Source organism: Gouania willdenowi, chromosome 6, assembly GCF_900634775.1.
Source record: "Gouania willdenowi chromosome 6, fGouWil2.1, whole genome shotgun sequence".
Taxonomy (NCBI): domain Eukaryota; kingdom Metazoa; phylum Chordata; class Actinopteri; order Blenniiformes; family Gobiesocidae; genus Gouania; species Gouania willdenowi.
In genome coordinates this window covers 34,458,660-34,477,313 of record NC_041049.1, presented here as the reverse complement: position 1 = coordinate 34,477,313, position 18,654 = coordinate 34,458,660, and the positions used below count along the sequence as shown (strand labels likewise).

General features: G+C 37.5%; 1 protein-coding gene across 3 annotated transcripts in view; it reads left to right on the top strand.

Moving 5' to 3' along the window:
* The first annotated feature begins 5,045 nt into the window (after nucleotides 1–5,045).
* The window catches only part of caprin1b (cell cycle associated protein 1b), a 32,165-nt gene continuing 18,556 nt past the window's right edge, over nucleotides 5,046–18,654 (top strand). For all 3 annotated transcript variants that reach the window (XM_028449023.1, XM_028449022.1, XM_028449021.1), the window contains exons 1-6: nucleotides 5,046–5,192; nucleotides 7,554–7,709; nucleotides 9,039–9,101; nucleotides 9,184–9,270; nucleotides 9,357–9,595; nucleotides 11,246–11,328. In XM_028449023.1, the coding sequence (XP_028304824.1) occupies nucleotides 7,554–7,709; nucleotides 9,039–9,101; nucleotides 9,184–9,270; nucleotides 9,357–9,595; nucleotides 11,246–11,328 (628 nt within the window). In that variant the 5' untranslated portion in view covers nucleotides 5,046–5,192. The remainder of the gene's footprint in view (nucleotides 5,193–7,553; nucleotides 7,710–9,038; nucleotides 9,102–9,183; nucleotides 9,271–9,356; nucleotides 9,596–11,245; nucleotides 11,329–18,654) is intronic.

The window sequence follows — 18,654 nt, the reverse complement described above, 5'->3', positions numbered from 1 at the left end:
AAAATTACATTTCAAGATGCAATGTGCCAGAACAACACTGTAGTATAACAATAGCAGGGGTTATATTATGGATCTGCCTAAAGGATGAAATAAAACCAAGCACCAACATGAATCAGTTTAAAAAGATTTTTAAATCATATATTGTTAGTAAATACAAGAAAGAAGAGCAATAATTTGGCCTTGGACAGCAATAATATATAATATGTATATAATGGTATAAATTATATTTATACTTAGTAAACATAATAAAAAATGTACATATTGTGATAGAGAATATTAATCTATACCCTATATATTTCCACTCTAAATTTTATTGATGAAATGTGTCATAGATATGAAATGTATATTATTAATATTATGTACATTCATGTGTATGTATATACAGTATATGTGTATATATGTGTGTATGTATGTACTGTATACTGTATATGTTTGAAGTGCATGTATAAACTGTTAAATATCTTGGTGTAGTCTTTGATTCCAACTTCAATTTCAAGCAGCATGTAAAGAAAATTGAGCATAAAATTAAGTTAAATTTGTCCAATTTCAAACACATTAGACCTTTTCTCACCACAGAATGCACTGGTCTATATGCATGCCATGATATTCAGCCACATAAACTACTGTTATAGTACTTGGTCTCATACCTCAGAGACTATCCTCTATAAAGTCTCTCTTCAAGAGAACACTAAAAGTTCTGGACAAAAAGCCGTTACAGTATAATTATTGTAACATCTTTAGAAAGTGTAACATTTTGGATTTTGATAGTTATCAGGTATTCATGGATGCTTGCCTCATCTTTAGTTTTAAATAAATATGATCCCGATCCGTTTATGGATTTCATAAGTCAAAAAAATAGCATTCGAGTAAACACCAGAGCATTGACCAGAAGGGACTGCAACGTACAAAGGCGCAGGACTAAATTTGGCCAAATGGTGGGTCTATCAGAGGCACACAGTCATGGGACAGGCTACCAGCCCATGTCAGAAACTGTGATGCCTATTCAGCATTTAAAAATGCACTGAAACAATAGTTGGAAACAAAGCAGACATGCACTCACAGTTAAATTATTCACTTTTTTCCTTGGGCCTCAAAGTCTTAATCTTAACCTTAATGTAACTTGTCAATGGTCTACTTGTAATGTGTAATGTCCTGTGATTTATGTATTCTTTGTATCGTGACCTGTTGAATGTCCACTGTATTAACCTGCCTTAGGACAATGGATTAAAACTAGCTATTGTGCTAACTCCGGCATATTTACATTGTTGCTCTATGCTGACGTGTTGATTCCTAATTATTATAATATATTTTTATATTATCTAGAGAGCCTTGTTTTGTTTTTTTGTGATGAGGTAGGTGTGTATATGCTTTTGCTTCAACCTACAACCTTTCGGCTGATTAGTTAAACTATTGAGTGTTTTTTGTTCTGCTTTTTTGTTTTTCTGAAGACTGCCTGTAAAGAAATTCAAATTCAGTTCCAAATTCAAGAGTGACCTCAGCTATATCTTAAAAAACTCCATCTCAAAATTATAATTTTCTGAAGAATATCAGTTGTAGAAATGAATGCAATGTTTCTGTTGATAAGCTGATGTCCTCAAAGTTTTTCTCTTTCCAAGCATTGCTGCTGTAGTCACTTCTCTTATCTGTAGCCAGAGCTTCACAGCAGCCTGCAGGGAGGAGTGACACCAGCAGCAGTTGGACTGGGAAGAAAGATAAAGAAATACTCCTGCAACCACAGCCAGCTCTTTGGCCCGATGTAGTGCTAGAAGATTCTGTTCTTCTATAGGTCTAATGCACCCTAGGGCGACTGTGTAGTCACAGGAGCGTTAGGCTTGGGTGAACAAACCTCAAACTACTAATACACTCTAAACTGGAAAACCTAAGGGTACAAAACAAATCAAGATAACGTGATGATGCAAGAACAGTAGACAACTCCAGATGTTTTGACACAATGGGAGATTAAAGATTGAAACTTAAGCTGCTCATAAAATCTTATCTGTGCTTTAACACCTTCAAATAGGGTAAATGCTCCATGTTGACTTACTGCACATGTTTTAGGTTGGTGTCAAAATTATTCAATTAATCAAAATAAAAATTGTTTTGTTTCTTTTTGGTCCATAGACATCCATGCAGTCTTGTTTTTGTAGTCGGTGAACTAAGAGTTAAGAGCTGAGGCAACTGTCAGGGAAGTGGTGTCACTCCTGAGTCCTGTCCAGCTTCCTGTTTTGCCTGTTTAGCAGTGTGAGCATTACGGAGTGGAAACCAGTACATTTTCATAGCATTTTCCTGTTGCATTGAGAGACAAGGCCAGACGCCCAACACAACTTTATTCATCAATTAAAGTGTTAAAGTGTATATACATACTTATGCATCCTGGGAGGAAAAAGTGCCAGAGAAACAAAAACACACCATGTTCAGGGAGAACATGCAAACTCTGCTCAAAAGACTTTGGCCTGGGAGGCGCTATCACCTCCCTCTACCAAAATAATCCTATTCCTGTTCTGTAGGTCTAAAAAACAGTGGTATTCCATATGCGTTGACCTATTCACACTTGCTGACTTGATATAAGGACTCTGGATGTTATGTTTGTGTGTGTTTCAAAGTGTGTACTCTACTACTACACACTTTGAACCACAAAGGAGACCAGTTCCTATCTAATCTGACATGAAACAATACAGTTTAAAAGTCCTCATAAAAAGTATGATTATTTGTGTTTGTGTTGTCATTGAAACCATAAGTAAACCTAGACAAGCTGTGCTTTTACAGTAGCTGTGCTTGACAGGTCAGAGGTAGCACCCATCTTGCTCTCCTGGAAAATTAGACCCAAAAGGCTTTAAAAGTGAGTCACTTGCTAAAGGAAGATTTGTGCACCCTTGGGAGTCTCTGATAATCATTGTTATCCCTCAAGGAAAACACTTTCAGTAGCACCGTGCAATCAAAAAGCTTTGTGCCATAACAAATAAAAGCTGGGAATATGTTTCCAATTAAACCTAAGCCTGTTCACTTTCTCCACATCAGTTCTGTTTAGAGGAAAAATGTAAGCTACAATGACATAAAAACCCCGAATCTTTTTATATGGAAAGGATAAACCAAATGGTAAGTAACAATCTCTCACTTTTATAATTACAAGGGTTACTGAAATAATGATGACAACTATGGGCTCTTTTCTAAGTGGGTTCATTGGTCGAGAAAAATACCGACTAATAACATTTATCAGGGTTTATTTGTTGTTTAACTCTTTGCTGCCACCTGCTGCTGAGCATCTTTCCTATGGGCCTTGGAGCAGAGGTGGGCATTCCCAGTCCCCGAGGACTGCAGCTCTGCCTGCAGTCCCTGTTCCTACTCAATGGAATGTGTCGTCATGCAGCTATATATATACTGGAATTAATATAACTATTGGTAGGCTATCAAGATGCATTAAGGTGCTTGACAATTACCAGTAACTCCAGATCAGCATCTATCAGTGTGACTGACTATGAACTCTTAAACTCTAAAAAAACTCAAACTTTGTTGGTATATGATGTTACATATGTTGCTACACAATGTTACACATTTAAATTTGTCCTCTGCAATTTAACCCATCCCTGGAGAGCAGTCGGCAGCCATTTAGCGGCGCCTGGGGAGCAGTTTGGGGTTAAGGGACTTGCTCAACATCCCACAGTGATGGCCCAGGTGAGGCCTGAGCCGGGAACCTTGTGAAGAGCTTGACTGTTTAAACTTGAAAACATCTGGAAATAAAAAGGAACATAATGATTGTGATGGTTGGAACATTTAAATTCACTGACCATAATTTTCTTAACATTATCAACAACAACTGCCATTATTACTCTGAAGATCAATTCAACATGAACATTAAATCAGATCATAAAATGTAAATTATTCATTTTAATAGCAGAAGTGTATATGCAAATTTTCACAACATCAAATAATTATTGAGTCATCTAAACAAACCATTTAATGTGATATATCCGGGAACTGGATTAGCACTGAAAAGGGTGTGGACTTTGTGTTCAATGGGTATGAACTGAATTATATAAATAGGAAAAACTATTTATTGTTCAGTATGAGTCTTTTTCCACTTATCACCAAACCAAGCAGAATAACATCTCAGTGTGCAACTCTAATAGACAACATATTCCCAAACAGTATGGACAACAGCATAAAGAGTGGTTTACTAGTAAATGACATCAGTGACCATTTGCCAGTTTATGTAATGTTTGTTTGTGATTATGTTTAGTGTACAGATGTTAATAAAGTTGAATTATTAGATATATAAGAAGTTACAGAAAAATCTATAAACAAATTTAGGAATGCATTAATAAAAGAAAATTGGAAAGAAGTGTTTCAAGAGGCTGATACTAACAAAGCATATGAAACTTTCCTGAAAATATTTAAATCATAATATGATGAACACTGTCCTTTGAAAAAATACGACAAGAAGAAAAAATATATTGATTGGCCATGGATGACAAAAGGACTTCAGAATGCATGCAAATTAAATCCACATCAAAATTATAAAAGCACAAATCGTCCATCGGTCGATTTGTAAATATAAATAACTTTTGAAAAAAAATTGCAGTTTTCACAAAACATTTTTTTCTAAGAAATCCTGCTGCAGACAGGGTCGAACCCTCGGGGTGACCAGTTTTGGGCCGCGGACAGCACGTTAAACACGTGCTACAATTATTAAATTTAATGTATTGAAGATATGTATTACGTGTTGATTGCAACTAATTAATATAAACACGGAAAAAACGTAATAAAAACATTTAATATTGTTTCATTAAAGCTCATGATTGTGCAAAATGTATGCCAGGACACTGCCCAACAAAATGCCTGACCTTAAATGTTAACTTTGGCACACTATAGTTGCCTTAAATAACACATTTTTAATATATCGAAACAGTAAGTTGAGGACTAAAGTGTATATTGTTGTAATTTAAGGTTGATCCTTTTTAACATTGAATTATTTTTAGTTTTTTCTCCCGGCATTCTTTCAGCGACTGTAAAAGCACCCATGCCTGTATAAAGAGTTTCCTCCCATGTCGAACCGTCTCAGTTGTCGGTGAGGCCGGCGGGGCGGATCCCATACTATAGAGAAATAGCAAATAAAGCAACCCAACCAAAAGTAACAATCTGTCCTTTTACGTGTATTTCATCTCCAAGCCTCCCTGTGGATATAAACCATCAAGGTGGGTGAGCAGGGTGCTCTATTTGCTCTCCAACTGGCTTTCCCGGTCGGCAACTGTGTAGCACGAGTCGGTGTAGCTCAAAGATGCTAAGTCAGAGTAGTGCGTGCTAGTGCATGTTACCGGACCGGTCAAATCGTACCATGTTGTGGCCGGGTCGTCTAGGAAGGTATTGCGCCGAAAAGTGATCTTTGGTCAAATAAGTGATCATTGTCCAAGCATTAACGTTGAAATCTGAAACCTGCTGTTAGTGCTGGTTTAATCCAAATCGAAGGAATTATTTTTGACAACTCTTGCTAAACCAATTCAGTGCCAAATAATTAAAATGACTTTTTCGGTTTGGATATGAGGCTATTAAGTGATATTGTTGATGGCAATTACTGTTCATTATAACGCGAGACGGGGGAAACGTTTTTGTGTTACAAGGAAACGAGCTCATAATGTGTGAGTGAAACAACACTCAGTAAAGTTGAATTCTGGTATATATAACTATGTGGTAAGTGTGTCAAACCATTCTGGTTGATGGCCACATTTAGACCAGTTTCATTTCAAGAGGATTTAAACCTTGCAGAAGAACTGACCGCATGTGATCACCTAACAGTGTTCTGTAAATTGTAAACTTATTCAGATGTAAACTACGTTTTAAAGCACAGATAATTTTCATAGTGGTCAATCACTAACTTTTGGAACAGCATTGTAAGACGTTTCACTAAATAGAGGTTTTTTTTTCCCTCCTGCGTTTTGTTTTTATTTAGCAAAATCGTCCCTCAGGCCGTATGGGACGATATGAATGTTGGCCTTTGTGTTTGACATGTGCTAGTATCCATGGTTCCGTCCTCTACCTAAGTTCTAGAAGTCAGCATCTTGTGTAAGATTATATTTCTTCCAGAAATGGTTTGTCATTGGAGATAGTAGACGTTGTTCCTGAAATCTGTTGTCACTCGCCACACTGTTACCTTCAAGAAATAAAATAAAAAAATCTCTGAGTGCATGTAGAAAGTAAATAATTTTGTTCTTCATCCTGCAAATTTTTTGAATGACCATGGCCAACAGTTTTGGAAATAGTCTAATTTTAGATTAAAGAAAAACAAAAAGAAAACATTAAAACTATTGTACAGGATTTGTTTATAATTTAGATTTTGTGAAAGTGAGACGTCAACAATCTCAAGATAAATGTGTACATCACAAGTTGCTAATTTCATGTTGGTTTCACTTTCAATATGAATTAGGGCTCTTTGAATTACATAAGTAATCAATATTATTAGGCTTTACACCGATCATATCGGCTATACTGGATCTGCCGATATTTTGCATGTCATACAATAAATGTGATCGGCTGTAATGTCTTAATTTGCCAATCCGACCAATTACGTCATTGTTGTGATGAAACTTTCTGTAGATGCTCCCATCGCTTTGTTTGAGCCGTCTAATTTACACCAAAGAGTTGTTTACTGTACGTGACACAGCTTTATTTCACTTGCATTTGTCTCCAGTCTACTGGCTCTGAAAGCGGGGGCAGCATCTGCTGTTTGTGACGTGTGTGTTTGTAGGTGTGTGCACGTGCTTGTTTTGTTTATTCAGTCTGAGCTTGAGTCGTCCCGTTTACTTTCGTTAGGGTGGTGGTGGACACAGAAGCGTGTGTGTCCGCTGTTGCTTAATAGTCCCCACGGACTATAAGCAACAGTGGGTTTTGCGATGGCACAGTCAGGAAATTTGTTTTTGCTCCGCTAATGCTGATGGAGGCTTCACGTAGTTCCAGTGTGCATCGGCTTAGTTCAGACCGTGATTGGAAGACACGGGCGAGCCTAACTTTGCTCCGGGGGCCGAAGTTATTCTCAGCTTCGGGGTTAACTCCCTTGCTTCACAGCAGTCATTGAGAATGACATGGGAGTCCAGTTTAATTTAACAGCTGCAACGTTTATTTTTCCAATCACTCAAAAATGGCATACAGCTTATAATCTATCTGCTCCAGTCACACATGCTTCCTCACTCCGCACATTGGTAGAGCGACCAGCGCATTCATTCGAAGTTAAAGGGCCACAAGGCGGCGTTTAGGTCCCGAAACATGGTACTGTTTGATTTTCTGTGAATCTGTATCCGGTAGTACTGAAGGAATTTGGTCGGTACCTAAAAAACCCAACCTGAATTCATATGATTGGATTGGTGATTGTTTTTTTAACTGATTGATCGGTGATATTGTCCCAACTTGACACTTGCCTCTATTTGGATTCACTATAGTCACTCTGTTCATTGACTCATTAGTACAATCTGATAGGTAGTGCTTTAAAAAATTGTGTTATTGTGTTCAACTGTTCTTTATTACAAGTTTGACTGTTCTTAAACTTTTTCCACATGAAAATACAGATGCCTTCAGCAAACCAGATGATGCAATCTGCCAGCCCAGAAATGGGATTCGCTTCAGGGTCAATGGGCAACGGTGCTTCCGGTCGTCAGTCTGAAGTCCTGAAGCAAGTGTTGTGTGTTATTGACAAAAAGGTCCGCAACATGGAGAAGAAAAAGGTGAGGAGAAACACGTTATGTGCCCTTTTACAACAGTGTAGCTGGATAACTGCTATGAAAGGTTTACTACTACATTACGGTTGGGTCACAGGGCTCCACATTAATGCTTGCCACTGCCAAGTAAACAACTGTAGTCAGGCAAGTTATCATCATTCTGGACTTGCCCGGCATGACGGATGAAACAAGCGGTGTTTCAAAAGGCTCGTTGTCTCTTAGGTTTGGATTTGTAAGGTGTGTAGGTCAGCAAGACTGTATTGACTGTGCTGTGTTGAGAGAAGAAGTTGAGCAGTAAAATGCCATTTAATTTCATCATTTCCACTGCTGCTGATTACACCAGCCCACAACACATTGGTACGAGGCTGGTCGATGCTGTGCCTCTGCCTGCATTGTTTCTGCCTTCCACCGACTACCTGTGGTTCAGTTTAATATAAGGCTGCAATGTCTAAAATAAAATTTGAATACAAGAAAGAAATATAAAAATAAAAAAGATTCAAATAAGAAACTTGAAGCAAAGAAAGCAACTTTGTCGCTGACAATGAGGGTGAGCTATTCAATTATTTCCTGCAACACGACGACAGGGACCATGCTAAGTAAATTTATTGCCATATGAAATGCTTTACAGTTTTAAATATGTTGATGCTGCCTTTAATTTATTTCAGAATTCATGACCTCCGTAGCATTTCAAACATTTTTGTTTATTTGATCAGTATTTTTGTGCAATTTCAAGAAGTTTGTGATTGGTATGTACTTATTTGTTGAGAACTGAAGTATAAAAATCAAATGAAATTCAGATGAGATTTAAATCCTTTTATTTGATGAATTACATCGAAAAATATTCTTAGGCAGTTGTGCTTCAGAGAAAGCGATAAAACGTTACACGTTGGATAATTAATGACTAAATGGCTAAACATTTCACCAGTCGACTATTTACAAAGGGATATATTAATGTATAGTTGAGTTTGCCTTGTGAAAAGTAAATTGGAGGCCCTTTTTTGCCCAACATGGCAAGTGACCATTGGATGTTAATGTGTTTATGAAAACTTGCATTTGGTCTGCACAACAGTTGGTTTGAACTTATCTGTGATTTTTTTTTTTTTTCTCAAAGAAACCCAGGGGTCACTACTTCAGTGTACACCCACCATATTGAGGTATACAATTAAAAGAAAAATATTAATAAACTGGTTTGTTTCAAAGTGGACCACAAAGGATGATGGAAAGAAAACTGCTTTTTATCTAGCATCTGGTTGCGGTACATAGCTTGATTGCCTTTAATTTATCATGTGCACTGCAAATATGATTTGAATCACTTTTGGCTTTGTTCTATTGCAGAGCAAGCTCGATGATTATCAGGGTCGGAAGGATAATGGAGAAGGCCTTAATCAGGACCAACTGGTTTGTACATGCAAGGTTTTCATTATTCACCAACAATTATTTACTTACTAAAGCATATTGGTGATTTCTCTTTATTTTACAGGAAGCTCTCGCCAAATACCAGGAAGTTATGAACAATTTGGAATTTGCTCGAGAGTTGCACAAGACATTTATCACAATGGGTCAAGATGTAAGGATGGTTCTAAGTTTCCTTAAAATAGTTCCTTAGTTTCATTTGTTCTTGCTCTAATTACTTCTAATTGGCTTTTTGATCAGATCCAGAAGGTGGTGAAGAAGTCTGCTCGGCGGGAGCAGCTCCTGCGGGAGGAGGCTGAGCAGCGGAAGCTAAAGACGGTTCTGGAGCTACAGTTCCTCCTGGACCGGCTTGGTGATGTCAACGTGCGACAGGACCTGAAGCAGGGAGTCGGAGGATCACCATTGTTAACAGATAAAGACCTTGCAGCTTTCGATGAGTTCTACAAGTTAGTCGGACCAGACCGCGACCAAAACATCAAGTAAATCTAAAACCTCTGTTGTTGTTAAGATTGTAATCAGTTCTATTAATCACAGGCTATTGTCTCCTGTTACAGCTACACTGGTCTTTTGTGATTTGTAGTACTTAAGTTTAATGCCAGCAATAACATACACTTATGGATTTAAAGGGTTTTGGAGAAGACTGTTGTGTTGAAGCAACAAATTCTGGACTTTAAAAAGTACAAGATTACAATTTCATTGAACAGATGCTTTTTAAGGGCCCTATAAAATCCACGTTAATGGAATTGCGGACAGAATCGACCGTTGAAAACGGAATCCCTTGTTGAATGCGGAAATGGACCGAATCAGGATGAAACGCCATCATCGTGAGACAAAGGACATTTATTTATGGGGAAATGTTTCTGGGAACTGCTCATAAGATGCACCGCCCGCCCCCCTCTCGTCTTGGCATCTTCAAACACTGTCTAAACCACCCGAAACACTGTCTAAACTGCCAAATAACTATGCAACTCACTCCTAAATATGGATTCCACCAGTTCCCACTTAACTTTAATGTGTCTGTAAAACTCTGCATGTTTCTCGTGTAGTACTGCAAACGGGGACGGAGGGGCGCAGCCTTCATCAGCTTCACCTGCTGAGTGTTTGATGAACATCTCATCAGGTGCTACAGAATATCTGTGGCAAGAGTTGTTTGTTGTTATGGATGAGACCGTCAATGGCAGGGATTGTAGAATCTGAAACATCGTAGGCTGATGATAGCTTCTAATACTGTAAAATATTCTAGCCCCTTGTGGTGAAATAACTGATGCATCCTTGCGTCCCTTTGTTTTTGTTTAAATATTATGGTCTGCAATGATGTCATCAGGATAATTTAAATTAAGTTGATCAAAATGTAATCAATAAACCTGCTCAGATTCAGTAAACCATTGATCCCTGAGGGAAAATTGGGTGACATTAATGCTGCTCTCATACATCTTTATGTGACACATAATTAAAAAGGAGCAGTCAGAATAAGCCATAATATCTACCTTTTAGCTGTATTTTATGCATTATTTTAAATTACCTTTTTAATTTATTTTTAATAATTCTAAAAAAACAGAAATTGTGGAAAAATAATAAAATTGATTATTTTATTGGGCCGTACTTTTTATCCAAAAGGACGTACGACATTAGCAGTAGATTATGGTACTTGCTCAACATCCCACAGTGATGGACCAGTGACCCTCCTATTACAAGCTAGCTTCCTTAACTGTTGCGCCACCACAACTCAAATTACCTCAAGAGTAAGGGTGCATGCACATCGACGGACCCTAACGCAGGTAAAACGCTTTAGGATTTGTTTGCTCTTATAGTGTGAACATGCAAACAAAGTCTACACAAATTTTTTTTTTTCTGCTGTTCTCCAGGCAGTTGCACTTTAAGTCTAGAGCATGGGTGCACTGTGAACATAACTTTGTTTGGCGCAGACTAAAAACGGGAAGTGTGGGGAATGAGAAAAAACTGCTAGACTTTAAACATCCAGGTCTCGAAAGACTTGCTACTGGTTTTGTGTTTGTTTGTTTTGACTGCAGAATACCTAAGGGCACCTTCAGTTGTCTAGCCTTGGTTCTTTGTTTGCTTTAGATCAAATAAATACATTCTCATCAACACAATGATCTGTGCTCTTTCAGGTTGGCTGACCAGTATGAGGATGCATCTGTCCATCTCTGGGAGCTGCTTGAAGGAAAAGACAAGGCAGTAGTTGGAACTACATGTGAGTGACAATTTCACTGGTTCTGTCTGAACTGCACATTGTGCACCATCTATTTCTACATTAAGACAAGCATTTTCACCAAGAAGGCTGTAGTGGCATAAACTTGAGGCTTTGTTACAATGGGGTTGGTGATAAGTCATTGGTTGTATATTTCACAAAAGCCATTATGCAGGTGTACAGTATGTGTGGATGTAGTGTATTTTTTGGGTTCCATCAGACTATCACTTGTGTTGTGCTGTGTTAATTTTTATTTTGTTTTAGTGATATATTTTTTTAAAATAATATGTAACTTAGTTTTGGTCAAAATTTTGTCATTGAAACCGTCAGTTATGTTTTATTTTTAGTCAACAAAATGGCAAAGATTTTAGTTTATTAAATCTGTTGCAGATTAGGGATGTTGCAAACAGACTATCTTCCTTGTCGACTATACTGATGTTTCCTTAAGACTCAAACATACTCAGGCGGACATCCGCGAAGCAGACGCCGCCAGGCTAATTTACTGCAATGCTCAGATTTTACGACTATGCACGTGTCACCTGGTGTCACACAAAACAGTGCTTGGCAAGGAAAGTTTTAAAAAAAAATTTTTTATGGGGAAATGTTTCTGGGTAGCGCTCATTAGGTGCACCGCCCGTCCCCCTCCTGTCTTGTCGTCATTAAACACCGCCTAAACCACTCCAAACATCGTCTAAACTGCCAAAAAAACTACGCAAATCATCACTGACTCCTAAATACAGAGCTACCAGTGCCCGCTTAACTTTGCTGTGTCTGTAAAACTCCGTCTGTTTCTTGTGTAGCATAGCGGCATAAGTTGTATTGTGGACGAGACCATCGATGCCAGGGTTTGTAGTCTGAAACATCGTAGGTTAATGATAACTTCTTTTTTTTGAAAACTTTACCTTTGAACAATACAGTATTTTTTTACATTATATAACACCCTATCCCCCCCTCCCCAGGCTCTCAAAGAAAGAAAGAAAGAAAGAAAAAAAAAGGGGGACAGAAAATTTTCAAATGACAATATATTTCTAAAACAACAGCCAATTACACATCAAAAGAAAAGAGTTTCACATTTTCAACAAAGGGCTTCCAGGTAACAAAAAAATTCTGCTGTGATGCCTGAAAGCAATTCACCTGTGATGTTGTTATTCCAAAAATAGCTGTTCTGAAATCAGGGGTTAGATCTTTACCACAAATACGAGACAATACCTGAAAAATATTTCTCCAGTAATTGTCCAAACAAGGACAGGACCAAAGCATACAGCCTTCAGAGGACGGGCTATGACCACATCTCACGCAGGCTGGATCTACTCCTTGGAAAGTTCTTGCCAATCTTTCTTTTGTATAATGAAGGAGATGAAGTACCTTAAACTGAATTACACCATGGCATATGCAGAGAGAGGAGGTATGTATGTGGGTCAAACAGGACTTCCACTCCTCATCTGATAAAACAGCACCCACATCATTTTCCCAAACATTTTTCGTTTTCTCCCACAGTATAGGATTTGTTTGTTACATCAGTTTATACTGTACAGATACACACTTCCTGTCAAAAGGGTCCAACTCCAGAATTTTGTTAACTCGATTCTCAGATGTTAAATAAGGAAAAGAAGAAAACAATGACCTTGTGAAGTTGCGTATTTGCACGTATCTGAACATATGTGACACCGGAATATCATGATCTTTAATTAAAGCATTAAATGATCTGAACCCATCATTTAAAAACAACTGATGAACAAACTACAAGCCTTTGTTATGCGAAATCTGATATGCTTTATCGGAAATTGATGGTAAAAAAAATGGGTTGCAAGATATTGGGAAAAACCTACTCACTTCTCGGAGGGAGAAATGTTTTCTAAATTGTAGCCACTATTGTAACCAATTTTCCTGGTTTAATTCTATGGGACATGCATGACTTCATCATCACTTTTATATTTTTTTGTATGGTGTATTTTTCTGTAATGTATGTTTTTTGGAGTCATGTGTATTTGTGTATCTTTCTGTTGTCTTTTTGTGCATAAATGTTTGCTGTTTTTTTATTTAATTTTTTTTTTTGTAATGTATGTTTTTTTGGAGTCGTGTATTTTTGTATAATTATTGTTTTTGTTGCTATTGTAGTGTGATGCAGGAGTAATTTTGTGTATTTTTGTATAAATATTTAGTTTTGTGTATTTTGAGTCATTTTCATATTTTTTGTTGTCGTTTAGTGTGTGTGTGCCTGTCTAACTTTCACTAAACATATCTATTTTCAGTAGTTAGGTGTAGTGGCAGGTGTGTCGTGAGTGAAGCTGCAGTAATTATCAGGCGGGCTTCACTATGTAGCACCGTTTACTGATCTGACTCAACCCTACTGTCACTACCACCCAATAGACGAGTGTCGTGACACAGACTGTAACCAGACTAAATGGTGGTCCGTTATACAACTTCCGGGTGAGGTCCGTCCAGTCTAAATAGCGTTAGGTCAAACTAACATGAAAATAAACGTTTAGAAACGTCATCACCAATTAAGGAATAGTAAAAAAAAGAAAAAGTATGTTTCCTAAAGAGAAGTCCACAGAAGCTCTGGCACACACCGGAAGTGAGCTGTGCTGTGAAATAGATATAGATGGTGCGCTAGCGCCCCCTCACACCCTGAGGTCAAAAGCTGAATAGGTCTCATTTCGGGGCCGTCCAGAAGTGAAATAAAATTAAAATAAACATTTCGAAATGACCAAATTACACCAAAATAACAGATACACTCACTCGGGGTATTTTGAACCCGTCCACCGAGTTTCAGGTCGAACTGGCAACCGCTTCGGGGAGATATTTGTTCCACTAACACACATCCACACACGCACACAAACACACACACAGACCTCCCTTGAAATATAGTATAGATATTCTAAGAGAGGTATTTACAATTGGATTGGTTATTTGTGTCTTTTTATGGTCATAAGGTAATGATGAAGTTACCAAAGGCATAGGGTTAGAGTGTAATTCCATCCGTGTCCAAATCTCACCCTCATTTTCCTCTTAGAAATACTTCCAATGTAACAACTTAGAAATATTAGCTGCCCAGTAATAGAAAATAATATTAGGCAACCCAAGTCCACCCACATCTTTTGGTACCTCTAAATATTTTTTTTCATCCTAGGATTTGAATTATTCCAAAATAAATGTTGCTATCAAACTATCTAAAATTGAAATACCAATTTCGGCAGAAAAATGGTGATCATTTGAAAGACAGAGAGAAATTTTGGTAAAACTGCCATTTTGACTATATTTATTCTGCCTGCTAAGGATGTTGGTAACGTTACCCACTTTTTAAAATCCTGTACTGTTTTTTCCAACAGTATGTCAAATTCAATAGGGTTAGAAATATACAGCAGCAATTCGTCAGCGTAAAGGGATACCTTGTGTTATGCCTCCTCTAGAGATAGCTAGTGGTTCAATTGCCAAGTCAAACAGATGAGACTACAGCCCTGCCTACATCCTCTGTGCAATTCAAAGAAGTCTGAAATCATGTTGTTTGTACATACAGAAGCAACAGGGGAGGAGCACAATATCCGAATTTTTGGAATGAGGGACCAAATTCAAATTTCTGTAAGACTGTGAAAAGATAGTGCCACTCAACGCGGTCAAATGCCTTTTCGGCATCTAATGAAATTATCTCTGATTTGTCTGTATCGGGCATATGTAAAATATTAAATAGACGTTGCATGTTGTAAAGCGACTGTCTGCCTGGTGTGTGTGTATATATATATATATATAAAGCGAAAAGTCAATGACTTTTGGTATAATGGTGGTAATCCTATATGCTAAGATTTTAGTGAGAATTTTGCAGTAGCAATTCAAAAAGGCTCACAGGCCTATATGAGCTGCACTGTAGCGGATCCTTATCTTTTTTTTTTTGCAAAACTGATATTATAGCTTGTCTCGTGGTTGTAGGTAACTTGCTGAGATTAAACACTTCCTGATAGACAACTTTTAGGGTTGGGGCCAATTTATCAACAAAAACTTCTTTAAAAATCCTACAATGTTATATTACGGATTTTTTTTTTTCTCATTTTGTCTCATAGTTGAGGTATACCTATGATGAAAATTACTGGCCTCTCAAATAATTTTTTGCCCCACTGTGTATCTACCTTTTAATTGTACCTTACTTTATTTTTGACATACATTTTTGTTTAATTATGGTTTTTTATGTATTAGTATTTATTTTGTTTCCTCACAGGAGTTAAAAAGTAATATTTTCTGAAAAATTATTAATATTTAAAAAAAACAGATTTAAAAAAAAAATGAAAATGAAAAAACCGAAATTTGGGAAAAAATTACATTTGGAAAAAACAAAACTGATTTTATAGGGCCCTGATTATATGGTTATAGTTTTTTCGGAAACCCTCCCTCATAAGTTCACATTAAGCGCTAAAAATTCTACAAGGTCAAACCATTGAGAAAACATTGAGACACTGCTGAACATCAGGGTATCTCCTGAGTGATGAATCAAAAGAAGCAAATCAAACTGTAAACAAAGCAGTGAGCCCTGAAATAAATGTATGGCGTTTCTTTAGTTTAAAGCTTACAAATATTTGGACATTATACAGTCCAATAGACAGAAGCAATATTGTTGATCAACAATCACATTTAACTATGGCAACTCTACAAAAAGCATCAAAATAATAATAAATCAGTTTTCAAAAATTGCTGTTGAGCTCTGAATAACATAACATCCAGCTTTTACGGAATACAAACTAAAGCCTTAACTACTTCATGATACAAACAGCAGCCATGGAATCAAAAGCAGGTAGTAAACCATCTCGTTACATTTAAAAACACCACAATAAAATACACTCGTAATGGGATGCCACACACGCACGCTGTGTATGTCCGTGTTGTCGCTATACCAAAATGATGACTTCAATACAATACCTGCCTAAAGAATCTCGGTACCAATACTGTAAAGATACAATGTCAAAAACTCACTCTTTGTAAGACTAATTCAGTACTAAATGACACAACTTGGAAATTAATACTTTTAGTTTTATTTCTTAGTATATATTAAATTAGTTTATATTTCAATCGCATTAACACGGGCTCGGCCACTGCGTGGTAAATAAACTGTGTTGTGTTAGCTAGTATATGCAGTGTATACATAGTGCGCGCGCACACCGACCTTACACCGCCATCTCTTCAGTTAGCTGAGTTAACTTCTCTATAAATACATTATCTCTGCTTTGACATCACTACATCGGTACCAAACAAAGATGAGACGCTAATGTTAGCTTGCTGAGTTGATGTCTTTGCTAACTGATTAGCCTGAGTGCTGACATCCAGCTGCTGTTTAATGAGGTTCTGCCTCCTTACATTGAAATAACAAAAATGCTGCTGATACATTATTAAGTCACTTAAAAACAAATGAATAAACTACTTTTTTGACAGTCGACTAGAATGCTGTCAACGTGTACTCCTATGTTTCAATGTTTACACTAGGCTTGGGCAGTAATACCGTATACTGCGGTGTCAAAAAAATAACGGTTTCCATACTGTCATTAAAAAAAAAATAATACAATGCACTTCCCCGTGACTGCGCAGAGAGTAGCTATAGGAAAGATTGCTACAGCAGCATAATTTTAACAGTCACGTTCGGTGTAAACGCACCATGAGCCTTACGTCATATTTTTTTAATTAGTCACGGTAATGCCGTATACCGCAGTAAAATAGGGAGGCGGTATAACGATATCAAAATTTGGATACCGCATAAGTCTAGTTTACACGCCAACATTCCTATTACAGATATACAGTAGTCAACTAAAATAGTGTATGCATTTTTTAAGGCTTCAATTATTACAATTTATTAACCTGATATAGAAACAATTATACTGTCATAATACGTACGGGTACATACTCAAAATTTATTCTGCATTTAATCCCTCCCTGAGGAGCAGTGGATAGGTCACGGTGTAGCACCTATGGCGCAGTTAGGGTTAAGAGACTTGCTCAGCTACCCACAGTGATTACCCACTTTGGATTCGAACAATTGACCCTTCGGTTATAAACCCTCTTTCTCCTTAAGCATTAAGCCTGGTATATGGTTCTGCGTCACAACGTACGCCATTGAGGTGACACAGGTTGGCCAACTGTATTTCCGCATTGAGGGAACGCTTCACTATGTGATTGGCTGCCATGCCGCTAGCGGGTTGTGACCGTGTTTGTGTTTCATAGGAGCATAAAAAGCCCTTGTTTGTCTTTCGCTCACAGAAAACAATGTTTTGTTTTTTAAGCATCATAAAATCCAATTTATTTTGGACATTACTTACCTACTGTACCTAAGGTCCAAGTGTATTGTTGGCAGGGGTGGAAAGTAACGAATCACATTTACTCTCGTTACTGTAATTGAGTAGCTTTTTTGTGTACTTCTACTTTTTTGAGTACTTTTTAAAAACTGTAATTTTACTTTTACTTAAGTAAATTTTATTTCAAGTAACAGTACTTTGTACATTGGAAATAGATTCTGTTACTGAGTAAAATACATCCTGCACGGACGGAGTCTGCGCCATAGATATAATATACTGTGGTGTAACATTTGTACTATTGAACGTACCCTAGAGCTGTTGTGAGGGTCAGCCAATAGAATGTGTACTGTATATGTCTATGGCCTGCTCTGTTGATTCACTCGCATTGCTGCATCGTGACAAAGAGCGCAAAATTTAGATGGAGAGCAGGGAGCCTGAGAATCTGCCGTCTGAAATAATCAAAATGCCCATGTTTTGTGTAGTTTACGGCTGCTCCACTATTTCTAACCAAGAAAAGGAAAAGAGATTTTATAGAGAACCGAAGATTGTCGTTCACAAAGGTGAGAAATGTAAAAAGTTCTGAAACCTATGTCTGCAGTTCGGAGAAGCAGAGTCTGCTGATGCCCGTGTCTGTAGCAACCACTTGGTCAGAGGTATGTTAGCGAGCTAACTTTGTTTTTGTGGCTGTGTTTATATAGCATTAGGTTGTCGTCAAATGCTCATTTACTATTATTTACCTTCTTTCTTTAGTTTTTCAGAGATGTTCTCTTATTGGAAAATGTTTTATTGGATGTAATGTCACAAGCACTTACCTCATCGATTTTATACACGTCTTTGTAATTTTTGATTGCATGGGAGAGATGCCCCCCCCTCCCCCCCCAAAAAAAAAGGTAAAGTAACTAACTACTTTTCTCTGAGTACATTTTACTTTTACTAGTATGTACAGCACTCAATACTTAGTTGGGGCTCCTTTTGCCTGAATTACTGCAGCAATGCGGCATGGCATGGAGTCTATAAGTCTGTGGCACTGCTCAGGTGTTATGAGAGCACAGGTTGC